Here is a 27,401-nt window from a genome sequence, read left to right as displayed (position 1 = left end):
AAACAATTTATTTGTATGACTTCAATAGTTAGGTATGCATAAAGTTCTATGCATAAATACATGTATATATAATGTGTACAATATGTAATTTTTTATTTATACATTTCCAGATTGCCATAAATTGTTTTGTTCATTCCGTTGATGAAGTATTTAATTTTTATTTGATCTTTCCAAAAATGGAAATTCATTAATATTTTTTGCCAAGTCTTTCAGTTCTTAAAGTTAGGGATTTTAGAATGTTTTACATCTTTAAACCCTGCAGTGATGGCCGCTGTCAGCATGTGATGTCTTTATATAACAGTGCAAATGTCATCTGGAATGAACTGAGACAAACTGGTTCTCCCTGACACATTGATTTACCTGGGATGAACTGGAACAAACTGGTTCTCTCTGGCACATCGATTGATCTGGAATGAACTGGAACAGGCCAATGTTATCTGGATTGAACTCGAGCAAACCGGTTCTCTTTGGCAGAAGGGTCATCAGCCCTGACCTTTCCCTGCTTGGTATAGTTGTGTAGAAATGTTGGCAGTGGGAATATGTCTACATCTTCACTGTCCCGGCGATCCCAGTTATGATCGTACCTCATGCCATGTTTACGTAGCCTCATCAAGTAATCTGAGTGGTATTTGCCGTCAGTGTAATCCAAGAAGCGACGATAGTCTTGTTGGATTGCCTTCAAGGAAAACAAATATTAAAAAGTTCTTTTAAAATGTTAAATTATTGTTTAATCTCAACCTCAACAAAACAAACTGGTGCAGACATGGCTATTTTGTTCAAACTTAGTGTGAATAATTATTATGTAAATAAGTCGAGTCAGGGTTATATTATGGCAAAGATGTTTTTGAAGGAAAACGATTACTCTCGCTCTCTCTCTCTAGTCGACTGAGGTCCAGTTGAGTATTTTGTCTTCCCCCATTTCTCACTCCATGTTTTGTTTCTTTGCTGTTTCTGTAAGAGTGCCCTAGTAGTCTGAGACGTCGCTGTTGTATTTTAGTGGATAGTTTAATATTGCAATACAGTTCGGTATTTGTCATTATGTTGACTCCAGTGTACATGTTGTACATTGAAGCATTTTCACAGAAGTTTTATGTACCAACTATCCAGTTGTTTAAGAAGCTCTGAACAGTTGAAAAAAACAATAGTACCCATGTGGGTACAGGAAAGTTTGTAAAAAATATGCCAAAGTGAAGCACTAAAGATGAGTTTGCCAATGTAACTTATTTTGTAATGTCACATTTTTCGAAGCAAAAATTGTTTTATTACCCAACTCGTCTAAAGATTAACCTTAGCTCTCGGTCAAACAGGCCCAAAGTTAATTCATGAGCAAACTTGAAAAGTAGATATTTTATGTCAAATTATAGAAGAAAAAGAAACGGGTGTTCACTCTCTGAGCCTTGGACCATGATATCAAAACAGGCTGGACTTAGGAGAGCATGTGAAGTTTTATTTCAGAGAGCCCTCCATTTTGTTTCTGTGTGTACAGAAAGAGTATATTTTATTTGGATATTCCATAACACAGAGTATTTTTGTAGAGTTAGATTTAATATTAAACGATGCATTCCTTTTTGGTGCAACATCATTGAATTGAGCCCCTTGCAAAACCAGGCGTTTCCCCTACACAATGTGCGTTAACATTCCCATGTGCGGAGCGCACCTTCGCACTGAGTGTGTCAACCATTTCCAGCATTTTGCCAAATCATGGCCAAACATTTGAAGAGTTTATGATGTACTCAAAAGAAGATCATTTTGAGCGTTGATTCTTTTGTGTATATTTGGACTCTCAAAATGGTGGCCAGGCGGGGTAGACACTTGTTAGACCGTGTCCGAAACGGCGACTTCGATAACAGCTAGGGCTAAATCGCACGTCTTTTTTTTATATATTTTTTTATTTTATTTTTTATTTTTATGCAAGTCGCCAGACACACAAGGCCTGAAGGCCACTTCAAGGTGTGGGGTACGATTATTTTTATCCAGAGGCCACCTACTGCTAGGGCTGAAACAGGGTTACCCCTTTTACAGTCCATACAGATGTAGGCTTGGATATCATCAGTCAGAAGCCTGGCCGGTAGAGCAGAAAGCACTACCTCCCCAATTTCACATAGCAAGTGTCACAACCGGGATTCGAACCCACACTTTGCTTCTGTATGGGTCCCCCACACTTTCACGAATGTCAATGCTTATTATTCATTTAATTAATCTTATCAAACAACTATTTATTTCTTTATTTCCAACTTACATTGCCTATGATTTGATACTGATTGTGATTTTGAAACTGTGGAAATAAACTGATTGATTGATTGATTGAAACACCAGAGCTTGAATCCGGTGCTTCTAACTGCTCCACCATTACACGCCACGTCTGACATAACAGACGCGCTGATCTAGCCATAGCTGTAGCTGAAATCGCTGTCGGTCAGGGACACGGCCTTAGTGTGCTGCGCGTTGTGCAAGGGGGGCAGTAATGCCACTTGTAAATACTAAATAATTATTGATCGTATTCTAACCTCAATAATGAAAATACAAAAGTTTAATTTAAAGCATTCTGTTGTTGGAAAATCTCAGTGGATGTAATGTAATCTTAAAATGTGACTGTATTTGAGGAAATTCATGAATAAACTCAACAATATTTTTGTCTTTACCTTGAAATCGTTCTGGACCATCTCTCTTGCCTCTATTTCGTCTCTCACCTGTCGCTGCAAGTCCTCAATGCTTTTAGGGGGGGGGGAAATAATACAAATTATGAATTGTAGTTCTAGCGACCATTTTTAACCTCGAGAATCATCTTGGTTTCAGGACCTGTCTCAAGATCATTTCTCACTGTTCTCAATCTTAGTCTCGACTCGATACCCTGTTAACTCAGCAGTCAATTTCATTTTGAAGCAAGTGAGGGAAAAAACCTCACCATTCACATTAAATCATGAGTTTTCTAACCCTGTAATAATATTGGTTACATTTCCATTCAACTGAACCCCTATAGTTACGAGGCAGCCAAGGAAATGAAAATTAATTTGCCCTCAACAAAATTGTGGTTAAGTGTTGTTCAACGACTGCAAAGATAACAAGCAATCATTAAATTGAGTAAATCTATCACTTCTTTTCAGACAAGAAAGGAACAGTATTCGAACAGTATTCTCTGCTCATCTTCAATTATGCTAACCAGAATAAAGCTACCAGCCAACAACCCTTCCACATTTACCATACGTATCTTGCTCATGTTTGCTTAGCAGAAAATTGCATCTGCTTAGCACTCTATGAAATTGGACCCAGATGTCCGACACTTACATATGTTCTAATCTCAATACTTCATCTCGATGTAGTTTGGCGACTCGAGCAGCTTCTTCAGCAGCTATCCTCTCGCATTCCTCCTTTGTGGCTCGTATCGCCTCCTCCAATCTCTTGCGGAACTTCTCCTGTAATCAGAAAGGCGAAGCATTGACACACCTACTTTTGGCAAATCTTCAAATCTCTTCCTCATAAATGAGATTTAATGAATAGGAACATTCCCAGACCTGTATGCTTCAGTTTTGAAAAGGCAAGGGCAAGGCAATTTCTCCTTGGTAAAAGACACCCTATGAGGAACCGCCAACATAGGGTTAGAAAGCTCAGTTGGTAGAGCACTAGCACGTTAATCCCGAGGCTGTTGGTTTGTGTGCCACTCTATTAAATTTTCTTTGTTCAACCCTCAAGTCAACTAAAAAATTACAACTCACCCTAGCTATAGCGAGAGCCGAGGCAATAGCGAGCTCTTTCTCGAGAGCAAACTCTTTCTTCAGTCTTTTCGTCGTCTCGTTGATAGCATCCTCAACTGCCTTTTTCTTAATTCTCTCGCATTCCTCCCACTGCTTCTGCAGGGCGTCTTCCTTCTCAATCTTGAAGGCCCATTTTAATTTGGCGATTCTCTCCGCCTCACGTTGATCCCTGGCTTCGGCAACACGGGCAGCAGTATGTTCTGCTTCCTGTGGAAAATAAAATGAAGACGATTAAAGATGTATCTACCTTGGTGGGGGAGGTGACTTTAGTTGAATGTGCACTATAGACCTTATGCACATGTCATAACAGTAGGGTGCCCTCACTAGAGGTAAAAAAGCGGCCTATCATTGACCAAACCTGTGCATCGCAAATACGGATCAGGCGTTTTGATGTTTCGTCATCATCGTTTTACCTCTAAGACGACGGCTGGAGGCCGTCAATGCACGAGGTCTATACCCTGCTTGAGCCCCAATGGCAAACTTAGATTATGTTTTTAAAAGAAACTTTTAAAAACCTGAAGAAACACAGGGTTTTCTTTAACTCTTTCAAGCGCTGACCGGTCGTTAGCGATCTCGACCTGTTTAAATCCCTTCAGCAAAATAGTTGTGAAACAAACTATTAAGACCACAGGACCTCACAGTTTTCAGAATGGGAAACAGGACTCTTGAGGGTGCTTTTGTGACTTGTTCTTGGGGGTCGCTATTTTCAGAAGAAACAACAAACTAATGTGTTCTTATGATAAATTTATAATATAATAGAAAGGCGCATTAAAGGGATTCTAACTCTGATCAGAGTTTATGTTTACTAGGCCACAACTTGCGACTTTATGCCAGAGGCAAGAAATCAGACGCAAAAACAAAAGAAAAGAAAAGAAAACGCAGATTTCTCTTCATCAAAATCCTTACCAGCCGAGCCTCCTCCAATGCCCTCCTCTTCTCAGCTTCAGCTTTCCGATGTGCCTCTTGAAGACATTTCTTTAACCTTCTTTCCGCTCGGTCCTCTGCCTCCTTGACAGCTTGGTTGACTGCATTCTCCCTCTCTTGACGAGTGAAATTTAAGAAGTCACCATAGACCTTGCCTCCGACATCTTAATTAGTGAAAAAAATAACATTTTGCACATTTAATTTCACAAAAACAGGGCTTGAATTTGGGGGTAAGAAACTCAAAATGTTTACTTGGCCAAAAGTTATATTACAAGACCAGAATCTAAATTAGAAAGAAATTTTAATAAAGTTAAAGGCAGTGGACACTATTGGTAATTGTCAAAGACTAGACTTCACAGTTGGTGTATCTCAACATATGCATAAAATAACAAACCTGTGAAAATTTGAGCTCAATTGGTCATCGAACTTGCGAGATATGAATGAAAGAAAAAACACCCTTGTAAATGAAGTTGTGTGTGTTTAGATGGTTGATTTCGAGACCTCAAGTTCTAAATCTGAGGTCCCGAAATCAAATTCATGGAAAATTACTTCTTTCTTGAAAACTATGGCACTTCAGAGGGAGCCGTTTCTCACAATGTTTTATACTATCAACCTCTCCTCATTACTTGTTACCAATTAAGGTTTTATTCTAATAATTATTTTGAGTAATTACCAATAGTGTCCACTGCCTTTAAACGTGTAAACTGCTTTTATTTGAACAAGCACTCAGAGAAGATTTACCTCTTTCCAATATGGGTATATTTTTATATGTACCAGACTCAAAGTCAACAGTTAAAGGCAGTTGACACTATTGGTAATTGTCAAAGACCAGTCTTCTCACTTAGTGTATCTCAACATATGCATAAAAGAACAAACCTGTGAAAATTTGAGCTTGATTGGTCGTCGGAGTTGCAAGATAACTATGAAAGAAAAAAACACCCTTGTCACACGAAGTTGTGTGCTTTCAGATGCTTGATTTTGAGACCTCAAGTTCTTAACTTGAGGTCATGAAATCAAATTCGTGTTAAATTACTTCTTTCTCGAAAACTAATCCACTTTAGCGGGAGCCCTTTCTCACAATGTTTTATTCTATCAACCTCTCCCCATTACTCGTTACTGGTAACCAAGTAAGGTTTTATGCTAATAATTATTTTGAGAAATTAGCAATAGTGTCCATTGCCTTTAAACATCAATTTTGAAAATATCTAAAAAATACCAACACCGTTTGAAATTAAATGTTCACAGGCTAGTTTTACTGTATTAAAGAATATTTGTATGATTTAAACAATTGAATGGTGCCAAACAAACAAAGGTATATTTTGCATTTAATTCTTATTATTTAAAGATCAAATTATAAGCCTATTCGCAATTGCAGCTGCGCATGTCTGTTACTGCTGACAACGCAATTTGTTTATCTCCCGTGACCTTTTGACATAGATTTGTTTATCTCCCATAAAGGTCACAGGAGATAAACAAATTGCGCTGTCAGTCAGTAACTGACATGCGCAGCTGCAATTGCGAATAGGCTTATTGGGCGATGCTATAATAATTAATACTATGAAGAAATTAAGTTACTACAAACCTTCAACGTTGTTGTGTCCAGTTCTTTGTGTTGAAAGAGTTGTCCGCTGAAGTATTCTTTCAAGCAGCTCAATAGTATCTGGAACTTTCCTGACTGGCTTTCTAGACATCTTGATGATCCGCTGTGGTTCACATCTCAGGGTTGAGTGCCACTCATGTCACTATATCATTAATTAGCATAAGTTAGCTGTTGCAAACTGCTTACCAACCAAAAGGACCTATGGTCGATGTAAAGAATAGTTATTGGGAATAATGGTCTGGCGTTTCGACCCTAACAGAGTCTTTCTCAAATCAAAGGCTTAATAATGTAATGAAAAATTAGATACGAGAAAGCCTCTTGTCTCCTAGATCTTGAGTTAGTTGCGATAACGTAACCCTCCTTGTGGCCGTCGGGAGGAGGGTTTTGCAACAAATTTTGAGTCTGTAAAAGTCAAAATGGTCAAAACGTCACGCCAATTTGTAATTAAGAAATACAATACAATCTGAACAACATATGAAATAGCAAATATCTTGGCATATTTATAAATTATTTTTAGTTGGCAGCGACGACTGGCAGCGTATATAATTGCATGCGTTCAACCAAACCAGGTGGGCTAATGGTGGGCCCGGTGGGCTAAACAAAGCACAGCCCCCCCCCCCCAACCCAGTTTATTTAATGAATCATTGCTCCATCCACACGACCACAATCTCCAGAATTGTTCATTTTTTTGTATTTTAATAAATAAATAGCAAAACAACGAACATGAGATCATGAGGAAGTGTTTCCTGTTTACTGAGCACTGCCTAGTTCTTCATTCAGTCATTGTAATATCTATATGAAAATGCATATATCCTAGTTTAGCAATAAGATAGATCAAGCTGAAATTCCATACAAATCTTAATATTACCCCTCAAAACGGCTTGCAATCAACTCTTGTTTTCAGTAAACTTGTCCGATAGTTTACAATCGCTATGGGAATAACCGCCCTCTATCGTTTCCCAATAAACAACGCAATCAATCAATGAAAGGACCCGGATTTTTTGTCGATTCTTGATAATCGATTCTACTGCAACACCGGCTGATGTTCATTATTTTTTCTCCTATCGCTACAAAGGTACTGAAACGGACAGGTGCACATTGAATGGGATTTAATTCAAACACATGCCCTTAACCCACCTACAAAAAGGTGACTGATAATTTCTAGTATTGACTAGTTTTTGGCGAGAGAGTCCGTATGGTGGAAGGAAGATGGTTTCGCTAGTTGATAAGGGCTTCCCTGCGTCCGGTTTACTGCCAAAGAAAGAGACAGGAGCGACAGCATTTCTCTCTAAATATCCAGAATATGATGGCAGGGGGGTCACCATCGCGATTTTGGACACGGGCGTCGACCCAGGAGCGCCAGGTTTGCAGGTAAGAAAAAAAATATTCGGTTTTTTTTTTACTGTAGGTACTTTTTCGAGGGTGTCCAGACGTATATAATTGTGATGCTGCTTGAAAAACAGGCCACCAGTAAGTCAGTCAGTCATCAACAAAAACCCGGCAGGATGGGGGTGGGCGGGGTATATTTAAAGAAAGGGGTGGAAGATTTTATATAAGCGTATTTTGGGCCATTGAATTTTTTTATAACTTGTTAAAACCAAGATTTTTTGTTATACAATTACAATGCATGTTTCTTTTTTGTGTAATTTTTTGTTTTATATAGGATTTATAAAAAATAAAAATAAAAAATATCATTGACAATCGTTGTTGATCATATTGATTATCAGTTTGTTTACATTAATTACATTCCTTGAGTCATACCTGAGTATGAAGCCCGAAAAAAAGGTCCATCTGATAGGATAATTTTCCGTATGGCGCCACCACTTTTTCACTCATTTTTACAAAAAGGGATATCTCATTAAGGTAAATAAGATACGGAAACTTTTCCATATAAATTTGTAAATTTTGTTGTGATTAATTGAGTGAAGCCTGTTTCATACTTCCTGAGAATGCAAAAGCGAAGTGAACTTGACGTCACAAGTCCACAAGGCAACAGTTCGCCAGAGAGTTGAGCTGTGCCTGTGGTGAGCATGACTCTGGAGCGTTTGCAGTGAAACCAGAGCTGTGATGTCAAATATTAACCAAGCTCTTCATTTAAAGGAGGAACAAAAGAGAGTGTCAAATTCATAAATATTCTCCATTTAAGTTTTCTTCCCAGTCAATGCAAAACAACTGTGGGAAAATCTGGAAAGTTTGTCTTCCTTTAGTCAATTTTCATTTCCTGTGTTAAGCCTGGTTGATACTTCCTGCGAATGCGAATGCAAATACGAAAACCATACCTATTTTGACAACACAAATTCACAATGAATAATTCGCAACAATTGAGCTGTGGTCAATCTCCTATAAAACATTTGCTGCAAGAACAGAGACGTCAAAATTCGCTTTGCATTTGAAATTGCATGAAGAATGAACCCGAGGCTTAAAGTGTCTCCCCAAAGTCAGGCTCTGCTTTGCGATGAGTGAAAAAAGGGGTCCTTTTTTGCAGCTCTGATCAGTATTGCGTGCCTAGATCTTAGTACATGCACTACTGGCGAGAACTGTGAAGAAGGATCGTCCAAAAGTCTTGTTGTTAAAGTGTGCAAATGTCTATGAATTATTAAATTAAAAAAGTTTTAGTAACAAGTAACAACTTGGAGCATGGTGGGAGTAAAATTGGGTGAGGTTTGTGGTAGTACTGTTCTCAAATTGCACAGTGATGCTGCAAACCTCACCTTGACAATTTGAGGTCCCTGCATGTAATTGGGTAAGTTACAGTCCCTCTCCAAGGTGATAGATGTACTCCAGTGACCTCATTGTCAAACCATCCATTAACAGAGAACGTTCAGTCTTTTATCTGAATTCAGACTTTTTGAAGTCAGCATTGTAAAGAAAATCGGCCATTATTTTTTTTTTTCACAATAAAGAAACACTGGTCTTTGATCTATAGCTCTTTAGTGCTGAGGACACTGTTCCCTAAAAGCTCTGTGAAATCTAAACCTTGGGGATTAAAGGGACACGTTGCCTTGGATCGGATGAGTTGGCAGTAAGCCCCCTATAAAAAGAATTTTGTAACTGTTTGTTATAAAATGCATCTAGGGTTAGAATGATGTTTTAAAAGTAGAATACAATGATCCAGACAAATTTGCCTCGAAATTGCATGATTTTCCTTTTGTTTTGCGAACTAACACGGTCGGCCAGTTAAGGGGATCAAAAATTTGACGTCCATAATTGGCCGACCGCGTTAGTCGACGAGGTAATAAGGAAAACCATGCAATTTCGAGGCATATTTTTGTGTGGATCATTTGATTTTATTTTTAATTCATCTTTTCAACAATGCATTTTATAGCAAACGGTTATAAACGCTTTTCAAAGACCAACTCAACCGGTCCAAGGCAACGTGTTCCTTTGGGTGGAAAAGCCATCATTTCAACATACCTCCTAAAATTCAGACAAGGTTTTTGTCAGCAGTGACTCTCACCCCTGATTTTAGATTTATAGGGATTGCCAAACCTCAATTTGGTACACTGGGCCACCGTTCCGAGGTCAGTGATATTAGCATCGGGCCAGTTAACTCACAACCGGACAAGTTTGGCAGTGTTGTTCAAATGTTGTCTTTCACTCAGGTAAATTCTTTCAATTCTGTTGAGAAGCGAAGAATACAGTTCTAATAGTACAATGAGAGCGATTTCTTTTAGTGCTTGTTCAAATTCAGTGCAAAATGTTCAACTGGATACGGTGTTTGTTTTTCTCATTTCAATTCTGGTTTTGTAAAAATATTTCTGGTCCAATAAATGCTTTGAGCTGCTCGAAGCCCTGCAGTCTTGTGAATTTTCCACCCAACTGTGAGCCGTGGCTGTTTTATGCTCATTTGAGGTATGGGATCATCGGATATTTGCATCGACTTCTCAAAGCAGCGAGAAACGTTTGTGCAGTGTATTCGCTTTAATTCGCGTGCCACTTTAAGCTTTGTGCACGCGCTGTTGATTTGTTGTTTCAGTTAAGAGTTGAGTTGTGAATAAGAGTTCGTACAGACATGGAGCAAAGAAGTTGACACTAAATGTTATAAGCGTACATCAATACTTGCGTCAGTGATTTTAGGGATTAGGACATAACAGCTTGCAATCAAAAATGTGAGGGCTATCAAGGGATTTGCGCGTGTCACTAGTCTGTGAGACGTTAGTTTTTAGTCAAGGTCAGTGAATAGTGCAGAGCACTTGCAAATGGGATTCTGAATCCATTCTTAATCATTCATTATAAAATGTCTGCAACACTGACGTCCTCCTCATGGGTTCTTATTAGCGTTTTTTTTTTATTGCACCCCATGGGGTGTTAAAAGTGCTTACGATTTAAGCCATTATGTAAGCCATTATGTAAGCACGTAAGCAGAGAGCTGTGTTTTAGCACTACATCATGTACATATGTATGAAGCCCGTTTGTGTACATAGCACCTACTGTACATTTGTACAGTACAAGGTGCTACCGTGCATTCAGCAGCCAGTGGCCAGCCACAGCCAGAACATCGAGCAAATCCCTTTTTTTTTTTTTTTTTTTTTTTTTGGAATCGGCAACGTTAAACTTTTGAAGGGGCACCATCAAGGGCAAGACCAGGGCAACAGGTCAGGGCCTCCGTGGCCTCCCAGTAATTTTAGGCCTGTAAAGAGAGCGCGTACATAAGTTCCCAGATTTAACAGATTTAAATAAAGAAAAAAAAGATAAATAGTCCACCCCCTTTTCAGTTGTAGGGGAAAAACTATTTACCTTCCAAGTTCCAAGTTAAACAGTGAAGTGAAATATTTGCAGTGGAATATTTCAAAAGAAGGGCACCAAAGCAACTGACCAAGGGGCATTTAAAACATGCATTCCACCGATGCTCCAATGGGTATTGAGCCTGAAAACATAGGTCTGACAAAACTTTGCATTTTGACTCATGATCCGAGAGTGAACAATTTGACACAGTTGGCTCATAACTTATACATCATGTAAGAACCCCCTCGGGTCCCAGGTGCCTTTACAAGAAATCTCTGCATCATGGATGTAATTATTCTACTCTTCCCGCCCCGCTTCCCCCTCTGGTCCCTGTGATTTCCATGAAATAGTTATAATACATTCGTCTTAGTGAGTCACTGTTCATCTATCACTCAGGTTGGCTCTAGCAGGCCGACATTTAACCAGGTTTACAAGGTGCTGCGGCGCAGTCAGAAGCCACTGCCAGAAACGTCACGGCAAACCCTCTACTCTTCGCAATAAAGTGATAGGAAGGCATTGAACTGTTTTTTTTTTTCTCGTTATATTTGTTACGTGCGTTCAGTATTGTAGTTTAGTGATGGGGTCTAAATCCAATTTACGTGTAGTCCACCAAGGGCAAGCAGTTACCAGATTATTCATGTTTAGATATGGGGCTATCATGCATTGCTGAAGTGCAGTCTTTGGGAAATCTGTGCTGGGCAGCACTTTGCTCCGAGTGCTGGGCAAAAATTGTTAGAATGTTAGTTCTGGGCAGGCCCGCCCAGCACCACCCACTGCATGTGGCTACAACACTGGTACAACATGAGGGACCTACGACTTTACGTTCCATCCGAAGAACGCAGCAATAATGAAGTGTCTTCCACTCTTTTCGCCCCGCTTCCCCACTCTGGTCCCCGTGGTTTCCCTGAAATAGTAATAATTTACATTTGTCACAATCGGGAGTTTGGTGAGTCACTGTTTCATCCCTCATTGGCTCTAGTACGTAATCAAGCCTAACATACATCGTACATGGCTGCTCAGTGCTCTGTCAAACTACAAAATGTCAGTGGGAAAATTATTTGACAATTAGGTGGTGAAATTTGTTACATGTTGAAGACATGATGGCCTTCAATTTTGGTTTAACTTGATAATGATCATCCATTGGCTTGATTTAGTCTTCCCAGGCAGAGTTTTCCTTTTGTCAACAAAAGTACAAGATGTAAGCGGAAGGATGAAGTTGTAGTCGTTTTTGCTTAAACGTTTTATTTTTTGGTTGAAAGCCTTTTACTGTTCGAAGATGATCTGACTGAAATTTGGTGTGTAGGAAAATGCTGTGATAAATTATTTTTTCAACTGTAAAGACTAACCAAAAACTTTCATTTACTCACTAATTAATGACGATTTTGTGTATATTTTTATAATGGATAAAATAAATTTTGAAATAAAAACCAAGAATTAGTTTTGGATACAAAACTAATTACACTGGGTTTAATTAATGCATAATTTGTATTGTGCTTACTTCCATTCATTATTTGCATTAACAATTTACATTGCATTATTGCTATGTGATTGAACCTTCCACAACAACGTACGGTGCGATAATGTGTCAAATCACGCTGCTATTACACTAATTTGTCCCTCGTTTGCAACGAGCAATCCCCCAGACACCTGTACAATATATAACAACGCAAAAGTGTCACGTTCGTTGTGCTTAATCCCAGAATGTGACAACGAAGCTTTACGCACTCCATCCACACAGGCGGCACACAAACACGGATCCATCCTCCCTGACTGGTCCTTGCTGCAGTGAGTAATAGCCAGGGCTGCATCGTGGTGATGCATCCAATGTATGTTGTAGGCCGTGCCTGAGATGTTTAGAAGCCGTGACATTACATGTCATCGTAGAGTGACTCATTCCGTTAGCATGTCTCTTACTTAGGCCAAATAAAAATAAAAATATGTTAAAGCATGCCTGCTTTCTTCCTTTTAACATGTTTAAGAAGCCGCCTAACCAGAAAAAAATATGGTGTTTTTTTTTTACAAACAAAAATTATAAATTTTATTGATCTCAGCAACAAAAATCGTTATGAAAAACAGTCCAGTCGTTTGTATTAAAAAATATGTCTGGTGACCATTTAAAAAAAAGGAAGAAGAAAAAAAGGCCCTCCTTCCTTTTTTCAAAAAAGAGAGGATGCTAAACATGTTTTCTTTTTTGCCTTATCTTCCATCTTGCTCAGTCAGTTGCTCAACCATTCAAGGGTTGTAATTTAACATCAGATGACACTAGATATATTTGTACAGATGTTCGTCTCAATACATGAGTAAGACGATGGGAAATGGTGTTTGTTTTATTTCAAGCTAATTTGATTGTTTGACGGGTCCATTGAAACAAAACTACCTATTGTACATACGAACAATTTTTGTTCTCTCAAAATTGCTAAAATTTGGGCTCAGAATTGAATGCATTTAAAGAATCCTGATTTTGTTATATATAAAAGCCCTGTCTTAGGGTATTAAAAAACATCACTAGAGAACCATTTTGAAGAATGTTCCAGATTGCACAGTACAGTATAACTTTTCGTACCAAGATAAACACCAATGTACACCCAAATAGGGACCCGCCAATATAGGGCTAGATAGCTCAGTTGGTAGAGCGCCGGCACGTTAATCCGGAGATCGTTGGTTCGAATCCCACTCTAGTCAATTCTTTGTTCAACCCCAAAAATCAAGATAAACACCAAGTAGAAAACATTCAATTCAGAATGCTTGGGCCAATCATTAAAAATGTGAGTCCAGAATGCCCTACAGTTAAACAAAACAGGGGGGAACCCTGCACTTTATTGTTGATGGAAGATATCATTTCTTTTTTCTTTCCGAAAACAGACTGAGAACCTAGACAAGATTATTACAAATAATAACAATTATGGTTAAAGCCATTGGACCCTTTCGGTACAGAAAAAAAAATAAAAGTTCACAGATTTACAAATAATTTACAGGGTTTACAGAAGGTAATGGTGAAAGACTTCTCTTGAAATATTATTCCATGAAATGCTTTACTTTTTGAGAAAACAGTAAAACAATATAAATTCTCGTTAGCGAGAATTACGGATTTATTTTAAACACATGTCATGACACGGCGAAACGCGCGGAAACAAGAGTGGGTTTTCCCGTTATTTTCTCCTGACTCCGATGACCGATTGAGCCTAAATTTTCACAGGTTTGTTGTTTTATATATAAGTTGTGATGCACGAAGTGGGGGCCTTGGACAATAGTGTTTACCGAAAGGGTCCAATGGCTTTAAAATAGTGTTTGATTTCATTTTAATTTTTTTTGTAATCTTTCAAAAAGACATAACCACTGTGCTGTACATTTTGATGATTTAATTAGAGCCTGCAAGAAGATGAAAAGTCTTTCAACAGCTTAACTGAGTTATGAATCATCAGGTTCGTTTTTAGTAATAAACACATTTCATTTTCTTGTGAGTTGATTGTAAGTAATATAGACATTGCTCATGTCTTGCCATTATTTGCACAATTTCCTGTGCGTCACCCGGCTATTTGCGGACCGTAATTTAATGTGAGACGCTGCTAGATACTGTAATAAAGGTTGGCATAGTATCAATGTTTTTAAAACAAGAATTGAAGATACTATTACTATTATTTCTCTATGAGTCAGAACATTTTGAAATGTGTAAAATGCCAGTTGTATAGTGTTTCACAAGGGAAAATGCTGAAGTTCATTAATTACAAGTGGTTGCTGCTACACACATGACACATGTGATTTATAGCTTTAATCGTTCAGGCACTAAAAATGTACGTGCGAAAAAACTTGTAGGCCCTAAAAAAAGGTACATACATATTTTGTATACAGGATTGGTAGACAAACAAATGTAGTCACAGACAGTGTTCATGTTTCGTGTGATCAATCAACCATCCAAACATACATGAAATGACAAACCTGTGAACATGTGGGCTTTTATCCGTTCAGTGTGAGTTCAGTGAACAAAAAACACTTAATTTCCAGCATGTAAACACATTGTCCTTAATTTTGGTTTTAAAAACTGACATCAGCTTTTTTTTTTGCTTCAAGGTTTTCAGACAGTTTCCTTGAATCTACATCTAGGCTTTATTCATTTCAGAAGAAAAATATCTCACAGAAAAAAATTGTTTAGTATGAACTTCAAATCAGTAAGCTTTCAGACTAAGTTAAACAAGTATGTTTTTTATCCATACCAACCCTGCATTTTATATAGTAGGCCTAATTCAAGAGATTTTCCCCTTCGTAGTTCAAGGCCTGAAAAAATATATCACCTTAAAATTAGATACCAATTTTTTTTAAATAATCAATGAATGTGATATGATTACAAAAAACATTACGCCAATCTGTCATAAGACGTGCTTACTGACCAAGGCATAATCAGATGAGCATTGATACGTGTCAAACAGCAATAAACATTGTAATGTGTTGTTTTTAGTATGTTGAATCCAGCCTACAACAGGAACCGATGAGTAGGTCTATGTTGTTACTCCCTAATCCGATCAATGATTCGTTCATGCCGTAAGAAGAAAACGGGTGGCCTACATCATAAAAGTGACCTACTCCTTATTTCGTGTCATCGGCAGTGAACGATTTCCCACAGACATGTAGGCCCAGGCCTGATACTTCACGGAGGCAACGAAGGCGATTGCTCCGTGTCCCCTGATCACTGCCTTGGTGCCCATGAAATGCTCCAGTACAAATTTGCAATTTCCTCATAGGGTGCCCTTTACCAAGAAGAAAATGCCTTGGTGCCCTTGCCCTTTCAAAAACGAAGCATACAGGCCTGTAGGCCTATAGCACGCCTAGAATTACTGAGGCCATTGCCTCTGTTGCCCCTTGTCTTGGCCTTCGTGCCCCTACAAAGTTGCTCATAGACTTTAAGACTTTTCAATGGAAGTGCCCTTAGAAAAATTAAAGTGGCCTTTCCCTTTCAAAGATGAAATTTCAGGCCTAGATAGTAGGGGCAAAATGCTTCACAAATGTATCAGTTGCTGCTCAAAAATCGTTATTATCTACTCAATATTAAAGATGCTACATGTATGTCAGATTTTTGGCCGATTTGACCCCCAAATTTTGATTTAAAATTCAATAGGTAATTTGATGGGGTCGAGAAAGTTAAGCTTTCATTTGAGCCAATTACATTGCTCGAAAAAGTCCGCCTATTATTAGTAGCAGTGAAATAAAGTGTTCAAAATTAGTTTTTGTCGGGATCCGGACAATATATCACGTGACCAATTCAAATGCGTTTTATAAGAAATGTTTTGAAGTTTTGTCATGGTTCCTGACCACTAAAAGTAAAAGTTAAACTTTTTTTCGTTAGAGCGGGTGATACTCTTTGAAATACCATTCACTCAAAAAAATCTATTTTTTAATGTTTGAGGCAAAAAATCTGACATAGCATTTTTTTTATGCAGATGACACGATGCGGAAGCTTGTGCATGGGGAGTACCCTGCTGTCTTCTACAAGCCTTGACACTGACGGCCCCGTCTTTATTTTGGTCTACATTAATAACTCTTTCCCCTCTTTTTACTGTGCCTATTATTTTGCTTAAATCAAGATGTAATATCTTTTATTTCGAGTATTAATCAATACTTGAATTGAGCTCATTTTGTCAAGGAAATAAGTAAGAAATTTAGCATATCAATAGAAAGTTTCAACAAAAAAGATATTTGTTTCAATCTCCCTTAAATATATATTTATTTCACCTACATCTCAAAATTCCTCTTTTCTGTCACCTTGTTTTATGCCTAATACAGGTTACGTCTCAGGGTCTTCCTAAAATTGTTGACATCATCGACACGACAGGAAGCGGGGATGTAAATACATCGACCGTCGTCGAGGCTAAAGACGGAGAAGTCACCGGTCTCACCGGAAGAAAACTACAGGTAGATTAAAAAGATTTCACCTTGAACTTCGAAGACGTAATGGGGTCGCTGTGACAAGTTGTGGTCATGCTAATCAGAAATGCTCTGTGAATCTAGAAATAAGGCTAGATGCACAAGACTTGTGTCCGTGAGCAAGACACTTACAGGTCTGCAAAGTCAAAGATCGTTAAATGCTCACATAAAATATGAATGACCAATACAATTGCTTGGTGAGAAGCACTGCAGCTGTTGATAGTATAACAGATTTTCAGAAAGGTACAGAGGCAATGACTAGGGGCATGGAGGCAATAACTTGGGGCATGGAGGCAATTACTAGGGGCATGGAGGCAATTACTAGGGGCATGGAGGCAATGACCAAGGGCGTGGAGGCAATGACCAGGGGCATGGAGGCAATGACTAGGGGCATGGAGGCAATGACTAGGGGCATGGAGGCAATGACTAGGGGCATTGAAGCAATGACTAGGGGCATGGAGGCAATGACTAGGGGCATTGAAGCAATGACTAGGGGCATGGAGGCAATGACTAGGGGCATTGAAGCAATGACTAGGGGCATTGAGGCAATGACTAGGGGCATGGAGGCAATAACTAGGGGCATGGAGGCAATAACTGGGGGCATGGAGGCAATGACCAGGGCATAGAAATGTTACAGGCAATGACCAAGTGCATAAGGGCAACCGCCTAGCTGCCTCAGTGAAGTAAAGGCCTGAGTGAATTGCCAAACTAATAATTACTAACAAACTGACCCAACACTATCTTACTTTAAATATCCAATCAATGGAAAGGGTCATAGACCCGTAGACATGGATCTCAAATAGACTCGATTCAGTCAGAGTGAACACGACTGCAGAACATTTACGCCGTGTTACAAATCAATAAGGGTCTCCAGTGGAGACGTGCTCCTGCTGAGAGGCAGTGGTGATGCTTAAATTGATTTACTGAGCGGAGCGGTGTGTCTTATACAAGACGGCATACCGTCTGCAGATCGTCTTGACCTCAGATTGAATACAACTCAGAATAATCGATAATAGTGAAATAAAATATGTTTTAGAAAACAATTTTAATAAATGAAATATTTGTTCTTTTGGTTTGAATACTTTTGTTTACAGATCCCACCAAGCTGGCAGAATCCTACCAATAGATATCACATAGGGGTGAAGAATGTGTATGAATTATACCCTAAGCCACTTAAAGAAAGAATACAAGTAAGTTGTTAAAGTCAAAGTATACCATAGCCAAAGAGATTGTGAATCTGGTCATTCCGAAGTCATGAGTGGCTTTAATTCTTGTCATTCTTAAAGGCACTGGACACTATTGGTAATTACTCAAAATAATTGTTAGTATAAAAAACTTACTTGGAATTGATTAATAGAGAGCTTTTGATTGTATAAAACATTGTGAGAAACGGCTCCCTCTGAAGTAATGTAGTTTTTGATAAAGAAGTTATTTCTCACTTAATTATTTGAATTGATTTCGAGACCTCAGCTGAGGTCTCGAAATCAAGCGTCTGAAAGTACACAACTTGTGCGACAAGGGTTTTTACCATATCTCTCGCAACTTTGACGACCAATTGAGTTCAAATTTCACAGGTTTGTTGTTTTATGTAATATGTTGAGATACACCAAGTGAGAAGACTGGTCTTTGAAAATAATCAAAGGTGTCCAGTGTTTTAAAGAGACAAAGGCCCTTTTTACACTACCTACCTTGGATTTGTGTATCTTGCGACCCGTTTAAAAAGTCTTCTACATGGATTGAAACAGACCCGGAGATTCCTTTGACACTATAACATCTAACCCATAGAAAAGTTAACCCAGTTCGACCTAACACCGAGGTTGCTTGGCTCACCATGGTCCTGGGCAGTGTTAAATTTTACTTGGTTTTAAGCCAGTTTTGAGTTTGTTAATTCAGAGAATGGTTAGCCAAGTTACTTGTAAAAGTTGCCTCGTGTGACAAGGCCATTACATTTTGCATCTTAACTATTAAATAAGTGATGAGTTCAACGATGAGGTTGTTTTTCTTTATGAACAGAAAGAGAGACGAGAGAAGTTATGGGATCCTCTTCATAGAGTCGCTTTAGCTGAAGCTATTAGGAGGCTAGATGCTTTTGATAATGCTCACTCACACCCAACAAAACAGGTAAAGAGTCAAAATACAATCCACCCATCACGAGCCCTTTCGAAATACAAACTGTTTTGGTAACTAATCTCTTCCAACCAACTTTGTCCACTCCACACCTCCACTTCCCACCTACTCTCTACCCATCACCACCCCGCCAACCATTACAAACCCTCCACCGAACAACCTCCTCAGCCCAACAATAGGTCTTTCTACTCCCAACACCAACCTTTCACCCGTCACCAACCTCCCCGACCCAACCCTTTCCTTCCAATCTTAAACTATCTCATATCAATGTCGTCTCCTGCATCCAGCAGATATCTATATAAAATGTCTCTCAACATCCTTTTCTTCCTGTTTCAATTTGATTTAATAAATTTCTGAGTCCCTCATCTTCACAACTCTACAACATTCATGTCATAGGAAACGCTTGTCATTACTTCCTTTTTTCTTTTTTCCATTCCAGGAAGAGAAGTTGGCACGAGATGACTTGGCCGCTCAGGTAGACTTATTAACCACATCAGATAAGAAGTACAACGACCCTGGTCCAGTATATGACTGCGTCGTCTTCCATGATGGAGAAACTTGGAGGTAAGAAGCACTGTTTAACCACTTCACGTCCAGTTTGGCAAACTGGCTTCTGGTGGACATTTATAAACGCCTAGAACAACTTCAGAGTGTGCCTTTTTTTTGGCAGTCAGTTGTACAGCTGACGTGTATATTCACCAAGACATTACATTGTTTTGTTTTTTTGTATTTTTTTTGGCAGTGGGATGGGTAGCTTTTAACTGTGGGGTGGGTTTCAGGGGACATTCTTTGTGGCAGGGCAGCTTTGTACAGGTGCTGGTCACCTGTTCCTCCTCGCCATTCACTGGTATTTTATAGCTTTTTTGATTCATTGTTTCTTTATGTATCCTCTTGTATATTTATATTTTTATGCCAGTGGAAAGTCTAATAAAACTAAAAACAGGCACTCACCTACCGTGTTGTGCTTCGTTTCTGCCTTTCAACTTGTTTAAAGAGGGGTACGTTTTACATTGAAAGAATTTAAAATAAAATGACATTTTACGCCATAATAAATTGAGAATTGTGACTTGTAATATTTTCCCCTCTTTCACAAGGAGTCTTTCTATAGATGGGTTGCAGTACGTGTCATTGACCGCCATATTTGATGTATTTTACATGTAGAAAGTGCACGCGCTGCGCGTGATTCTTGTGCACTTTTCACGTGTAAAATACATCAAATATGGTGGTCAATGACGCGTATTGCAACCCATCTATTGAAAATAATTGCATCACAAAACTCAATTTTCAAATCCCACCTGAGTAATATGCCTTTACATGTAATGTACTGACTATACAGAGCTAACACATATCAGTGTATATGGGTTCAACCCAAATTAGAATTCTTTATCGCTGATGCAAATTTCCATCTATTCAAACCAAAGATTACAGAGCGCTGTAGGCACAAGATGCGGAACTGAAGCTTTATCTATTGCTGGAACGTGAAATACGCATTGGCGCCATTTCAGCAAGTGAATGTTTTGTTTTCCATTGATAGAAATGGTCATTGTCTGCACTGATCTGCACTGATCTATTGTTGTATCAAAAGAGTTACTTGCCGAAATGCCGTCCAGTGGGATTTCACATTTCAGCCCGAGTACCGCATCTTGCACCTACGGCGCTCTATAATCTTTGATTCAAACTCAATTTTGATCTTGGAGTCCCTCTTTAATAATAATATTATAATTTGTGTACATACAGGGCAGTGGTGGATACTTCGGAGACAGGTGACTTAGCGTCGTGTGTGGTGCTCACTAGCTACAAAGAGTCACAACAATATGCTGCATTTTCATTAGCAGGTAAGCCCTACAACCGAGAAGAAAATTCCATAAAGCTGTTACAATACTGCTTAGTGAACTTCTTTGCTGAAAAAATGGAGTGGGGTACTGGTCGAAACAATGTAAACTTTACGGAGTTTCTGCTAAGCATAATTTGTGTGTGCTGAGCAAGTTTTTGTGCTTACATGGCTTAATTAATTGGGCCCTGAGAACAATTCCATAAAGCTGTTAAGCATGAACAAAATTGCAAAAAAACCCTGCTTAGTAGAAACAGGTTGACATAATTTATTGTTTGGGGGTTGTTTCCAGCTAATTTTAACTGAACAGAGAAAAAAAGAAAGGGGAGTATACAACCTGTGCAAGAAATATGTGCTGTACTAAACTAAATCAATCACAAGAACCATCTCTGCCCTCACAAGTACCAATTTACCCCTGGGTGGATAGAAGCAATTATAGATACATGTAAGTGTCTTGCTCAAGGACACAAGTGTGTCACGACCGGGACTCGACCCACAGACATGACAGAAACACCAGAGCTTGAGTTCACTGCTCATATTCGCTCGGCCCTGACACCCCACAATACGAACCTCCACTGACAAATGTTTATTTATTCTCTCTACAGATATGCTGAATTATTCAATAAACATATACGACGACGGTAACATACTTAACATAGTAACTAACGCTGGCTCGCACGGTACTCACGTAGCCTGTATAGCGGCCGCCAACTTCCCTGACGAGCCTGAGAAGAACGGCGTTGCTCCAGGTGCTCAGGTTCTGGTTATTAAGATCGGCGATTCCAGGCTAGGCTCGATGGAGACTGGAAGCTCGCTAGTAAGAGCGGTGAGTAAGAAAACTAGACACGCTGGAATCTGAGTTGTGAAGCTCCTTTAAAGAACATTCTGAGTTTGGCCACAAAAACTCGAGAAAGTATACATCCTTTTCACTGTGTTGGTGTATTTATGTTAATTTTTTGTATTCTACTTTTAAAAGTAACTGCACATCCTTCAATCTTCCTGTGTAGATGATAGCTTTAATTTTGGTCCTTACCCATACACCGATGTGTGTCAGCACTGTATACTCAGTACCTTCCCGAGTCCTGTGAAAAAATATCACAGGCATGTTACTCGGGTGGGATTCGAACCCACGACCCTTGCAATTCTAGAGCAGTGTCTTACCAACTAGACTACCGAGGTTGCCCGGCAGCTAGAGGCAGTTTGAATCCTATGTTTTGGCAGCGGGTACCGCAACGATATAATAGATGTTAAATTTGCATCGGGGATAAAGAACATTAATTTTGGTCCTTACCCAGATGATAGCTGTTATAGAACACAAGGCAGATCTGGTCAATTTCAGCTACGGGGAGGCTGCTCACTGGCCGAATAACGGGTGAGTAATAAATGTTAAAAGGTTGATGTGATAAGAGGAGATGTCATTGCCTTAAATGAGCTCATTATGTGAAAGATAATGCATTTACACAGTACAAAGTCAACTCTCCTACAGTCTGACCATTCAGTGGCCAAATAACGGGCGGGTAATTAATGAACAGGTTAATGTGATATGGGGTGACGTCTTTCCCTATAATGAGCTCATAGTGTATAGGATAAGCTTTTGAATGAAATTTCAACGAATAACAAAAAAATAGTAAAATGTTGTGTTTACCCATAAATTTAGAGACTTCTTTGCTTTGTAAGAATTGTTTAATCTGTTTGACAATCCACTGCAAATAAAAATACACTTATATACAGCGAAATATACCGGTATATTAGAAATTAATCGGCAAATGCTAGTGAATTTCTTTTATTACTCCGCCGGACGAGTCAACTCTCTTACTGTCTGACCATTCACTTTCATTCACTGGGGTTTTGACTGAAAGATAAACTTTGCCAGCGTGCAGTATGATACCAAGTGCAACACAGTACAAAGTCAACCCTCCTGCTGTTTGACCATTCAATATGACCGAGCTTGCCCGATGATCAGAGATGATCAGTCCAGAATTATTCCCTCACACCTAAATGTTTTCTCCAATTTGTTTAATTTCTTTGCTCTCAGGAGAGTTTGTAACATTATCACAGAGGCTGTAAATATACATGGAATAATCTTTGTAGCATCGGCTGGTAACAACGGACCGGCTTTGTCAACAGTAGGCTGTCCAGGGGGTACAACGTCCAGTGTCATAGGTCAGTATGAGGTCAGATTACAAAGATCAATCGAAAGAGGCCATTCATTTTGGTTTTTTATTTTTTATATTTTTTATATGCAAGTCGCCAGACACACAAGGTCTGAAGGCCACTTCAAGGTGTGGGCTACAATTGTTATTTCCAGAGGCCGTTGCCGTTGAAACAGGGCTACCCCTTTTACAGTCCATATGGATGTAGGCTTGGGTATCATCAGTCCGAAGCCTGGCCGGTAGAGCAGAAAGCACTACCGCCCCAATTTTATGTAGCAAGTGTCACGACCGGGATTCGAACCCACACTCTGCTGATCAAACACCAGAGCTTGAATCCGGTGCTCTTAACCACTTGGTCATGACACGCCTTACTTCTATTATTATATACTTTTGGCATGTTTGGTAATTAACCAACGACGACTCATGAGTGAACTGAATCAATGTAGCTCGCAAGCATGAGGAATCCTATAAACAAGGGTGCTTGCTATGTGAACCATATACAGCGGGGAAGCCCCTTATCTTCCGTAATAAGTTTTGACTGGGTTCTTTAAGGAACACTACCAATGCCAGTACATCCTAAGTTTTCATGTTTTTTAATTGTTTGACTATTTACTAATCTTTGACCCTACCTTTAAAAGACCCACGATGCTTCTTGTAGGATGTGGGTTTTTTTTTTTTTTACTTTTTTTAGGGGGGGGGGTGTTTTCAAAATCACAGAAGTTTTTACTTTCATACTGTTTTAAGATTGTCCCAGAAACTGAGTATTGTTTAATTGACATTTAATTGACAGGTGTTGGAGCGTGTGTCTCACCAGAGATGATGGCTGCTGAGTATTCATTAAGAGAGCGGTTACCAAGCATGGCCTATACATGGTCCTCTAGAGGTCCAAGGTAAAGTACCAGTTAAGATCTAATGAATATTCATTAAGAGAGCGGTTACCAAGCATGGCCTATACATGGTCCTCTAGAGGTCCAAGGTAAAGTACCAGTTAAGATCTAATGAATATTCATTAAGAGAGCGGTTACCAAGCATGGCCTATACATGGTCCTCTAGAGGTCCAAGGTAAAGTACCAGTTAAGATCTAATGAATATTCATTAAGAGAGCGGTTACCAAGCATGGCCTATACATGGTCCTCTAGAGGTCCAAGGTAAAGTACCAGTTAAGATCTAATGAATATTCATTAAGAGAGCGGTTACCAAGCATGGCCTATACATGGTCCTCTAGAGGTCCAAGGTAAAGTACCAGTTAAGATCTAATGAATATTCATTAAGAGAGCGGTTACCAAGCATGGCCTATACATGGTCCTCTAGAGGTCCAAGGTAAAGTACCAGTTAAGATCTAATGAATATTCATTAAGAGAGCGGTTACCAAGCATGGCCTATACATGGTCCTCTAGAGGTCCAAGGTAAAGTACCAGTTAAGATCTAATGAATATTCATTAAGAGAGCGGTTACCAAGCATGGCCTATACATGGTCCTCTAGAGGTCCAAGGTTAAGTACCAGTTAAGATCTAATGAATATTCATTAAGAGAGCGGTTACCAAGCATGGCCTATACATGGTCCTCTAGAGGTCCAAGGTAAAGTACCAGTTAAGATCTAATGAATATTCATTAAGAGAGCGGTTACCAAGCATGGCCTATACATGGTCCTCTAGAGGTCCAAGGTAAAGTACCAGTTAAGATCTAATGAATATTCATTAAGAGAGCGGTTACCAAGCATGGCCTATACATGGTCCTCTAGAGGTCCAAGGTAAAGTACCAGTTAAGATCTAATGAATATTCATTAAGAGAGCGGTTACCAAGCATGGCCTATACATGGTCCTCTAGAGGTCCAAGGTTAAGTACCAGTTAAGATCTAATGAATATTCATTAAGAGAGCAGTTACCAAGCATGGCCTATACATGGTCCTCTAGAGGTCCAAGGTAAAGTACCAGTTAAGATCTAATGAATATTCATTAAGAGAGCGGTTACCAAGCATGGCCTATACATGGTCCTCTAGAGGTCCAAGGTAAAGTACCAGTTAAGATCTAATGAATATTCATTAAGAGAGCGGTTACCAAGCATGGCCTATACATGGTCCTCTAGAGGTCCAAGGTAAAGTACCAGTTAAGATCTAATGAATATTCATTAAGAGAGCGGTTACCAAGCATGGCCTATACATGGTCCTCTAGAGGTCCAAGGTAAAGTACCAGTTAAGATCTAATGAATATTCATTAAGAGAGCGGTTACCAAGCATGGCCTATACATGGTCCTCTAGAGGTCCAAGGTTAAGTACCAGTTAAGATCTAATGAATATTCATTAAGAGAGCAGTTACCAAGCATGGCCTATACATGGTCCTCTAGAGGTCCAAGGTAAAGTACCAGTTAAGATCTAATGAATATTCATTAAGAGAGCAGTTACCAAGCATGGCCTATACATGGTCCTCCAAAGGGCCCACGGCAAAGTACCATATCTACTGAATATTCATGGAGAGAGCAGTTGCCATGGTGTATTTAAGAGAAATCAAGTGTTGGTTTACCACAGGAAACCTTTTAGTTGCACCTTTTTCCTAGTTTGAACAAAGACAAAATTACTAGAGTGGGAGTTGAACCAACGACCTATGGCCTAATGTTCCGGCACTCGTACCAACTGAGCTATCCAGCCCTATATTTGCAGTCTTCCTATACGTGTATAGTCGATATCTTTGTTCAGGGTGTCAGTCAGAAGCCATACAACCAGTAACTGTGTTTAGCCAGGGATCACACCTTGGAAGCGCTAGCCAGGGGATCACTGAGGGGGATGCAGTTTATCAAATATTAAATATCAAGTATTTTTTTCCGTCAGTGTTGATGGTGATCTAGGCGTTAGTATCACTGCCCCTGGGGGCGCTATAACATCAGTACCTAACTGGACGTTACGAGGTGCGCAACTGATGAATGGTACCTCTATGTCATCACCCAATGCCTGCGGGGGAATCGGTAAGTGAACGTGTGGTTCCTATACTTTGTTGAAATGAGTAGTTAAAGACAGTGGACACTATTGGTAATTGTCAAAGACCAGTCTTCTCACTTAGTGTATCTCAACATATGCATAAAATAACAAACCTGTGAAAATTTGAGCTTGATTGGTCGTCGGAGTTGCGAGATAACTATGAAAGAAAAAACACCCTTGTCACACCAAGTTGTGTGCTTTCATATGCTTGATTTCGAGACATCAAATTCTAAACTTGAGGTCTCGAAATCAAATTTGTGGAAAATTACTTCTTGCTTGAAAACTACGTCACTTCAGAGGGAGCCGTTTCTCACAATGTTTTATACTATCAACCTCTACCCATTACTCGTTACCAAGTAAGGTTTAATGCTAATAATTATTTTGAGTAATTACCAATAGTGTCCACTGCTTTTAAAGAACAGTGTTGGGCACCAGTCCTCGGGGGCCTTCTAAAGGCAGAAATAATTGGTGTCAGAGAATCTGACATAGAGGCATACAGTTACTGAAATGACCTTGTGTAGGTTTGCGGTGGCCGTATTGACCATAACACAAGAAGGACTTGGCATGTCAGCCCAACATTTGGTGTGTACATGTAGATTGTTCTAAAGACTGAGAGAGTGTTTGTTCTGTAGTCTCAGCCCAGTCATGTTTTTCTTGTTCTTCCTTCACAGCGTTAATTTTATCAGGGCTGAAGGCAGAAAATATTTGCTATAGCCCGTACAGCATCCGTAGAGCGTTGGAGAACACAGCGTGCAATGTGGAGAGAATCGAGGTGTTTGCCCAGGGATACGGCCTGATGCAGGTAACCAATGAATTTTCTAAGTTTTTTTTTTTTTCGGTGGAGTAGGACACAGTTGTCCCCAGGGAGTTGGGAAAGTTAGAGGAAAGTTATAGGAATGGTCTTAAAGTATGATGAACAGAAATTGATGTTGTAAAGGGCCTTGACTAGTCCTAGCCTTGACCAAGCTTCTAGGATATGTGGGCTAAGAACAACTGTTCATATCAAGTTGAAATGAACATTACATTGAACTGAACTGGGTCTCCAAGGAAAACTTCTTCTTTCTCGTCAATAAGACTACACTTATTTGAATATCTGCTGACCTTTCACCTTTTGACCCTTTTCTCTTTGACCCTTTTGACCTCCAGGTCGACAAGGCCTTTGAGCACCTTGTAAGGTACTCGGACTGCAAAACGCGTAATATCAGGTTCTGTGTGTTGACCGGAGGTAAACGAGGCATCTACATCAGGGAAGCGAACAAGTCGGAGAAACCAAGTGAATTTAACGTCACGATAGACCCTAAATACGGGGAGAATATATGTGAGTATGAAGAAGGAGTTGGAGCGCTTTTCATTTGGGATGGGATTTGGGTTAAGGTCAAGTTTAGTTATGTGTTCCGCTCAT

General features: G+C 39.4%; 2 protein-coding genes across 3 annotated transcripts in view; one reads left to right on the top strand and one right to left on the bottom strand.

Moving 5' to 3' along the window:
- Window positions 1-92: 92 nt before the first annotated feature.
- On the bottom strand, window positions 93-7,223 carry LOC139945459 (uncharacterized). Its single transcript, XM_071942810.1, has 7 exons — window positions 7,145-7,223; window positions 6,259-6,418; window positions 4,659-4,840; window positions 3,714-3,959; window positions 3,286-3,413; window positions 2,643-2,712; window positions 93-676 (listed from the first exon to the last, which is right to left on the bottom strand). The coding sequence occupies exons 2-7, from the start codon at window positions 6,365-6,367 to the stop codon at window positions 434-436; spliced, it is 978 nt and encodes a 325-aa protein (XP_071798911.1). The 5' UTR covers window positions 6,368-6,418; window positions 7,145-7,223; the 3' UTR covers window positions 93-433.
- Window positions 7,224-7,470: 247 nt separating this feature from the next.
- The window catches only part of LOC139944891 (tripeptidyl-peptidase 2-like), a 38,646-nt gene continuing 18,715 nt past the window's right edge, over window positions 7,471-27,401 (top strand). For both annotated transcript variants that reach the window (XM_071942049.1, XM_071942048.1), the window contains exons 1-13: window positions 7,471-7,647; window positions 16,777-16,905; window positions 18,012-18,107; window positions 18,931-19,038; window positions 19,484-19,608; window positions 20,782-20,879; window positions 21,481-21,701; window positions 22,171-22,247; window positions 22,911-23,038; window positions 23,819-23,918; window positions 25,853-25,986; window positions 26,671-26,801; window positions 27,146-27,317. In XM_071942049.1, the coding sequence (XP_071798150.1) occupies window positions 7,486-7,647; window positions 16,777-16,905; window positions 18,012-18,107; window positions 18,931-19,038; window positions 19,484-19,608; window positions 20,782-20,879; window positions 21,481-21,701; window positions 22,171-22,247; window positions 22,911-23,038; window positions 23,819-23,918; window positions 25,853-25,986; window positions 26,671-26,801; window positions 27,146-27,317 (1,681 nt within the window). In that variant the 5' untranslated portion in view covers window positions 7,471-7,485. The remainder of the gene's footprint in view (window positions 7,648-16,776; window positions 16,906-18,011; window positions 18,108-18,930; window positions 19,039-19,483; window positions 19,609-20,781; window positions 20,880-21,480; window positions 21,702-22,170; window positions 22,248-22,910; window positions 23,039-23,818; window positions 23,919-25,852; window positions 25,987-26,670; window positions 26,802-27,145; window positions 27,318-27,401) is intronic.

Source organism: Asterias amurensis, chromosome 12 (genome assembly GCF_032118995.1).
Source record: "Asterias amurensis chromosome 12, ASM3211899v1".
NCBI classification, from domain to species: Eukaryota; Metazoa; Echinodermata; class Asteroidea; order Forcipulatida; family Asteriidae; genus Asterias; species Asterias amurensis.
Note: the sequence above shows the minus strand (reverse complement) of the source record. Positions and strands in the feature narration are given on the sequence as shown.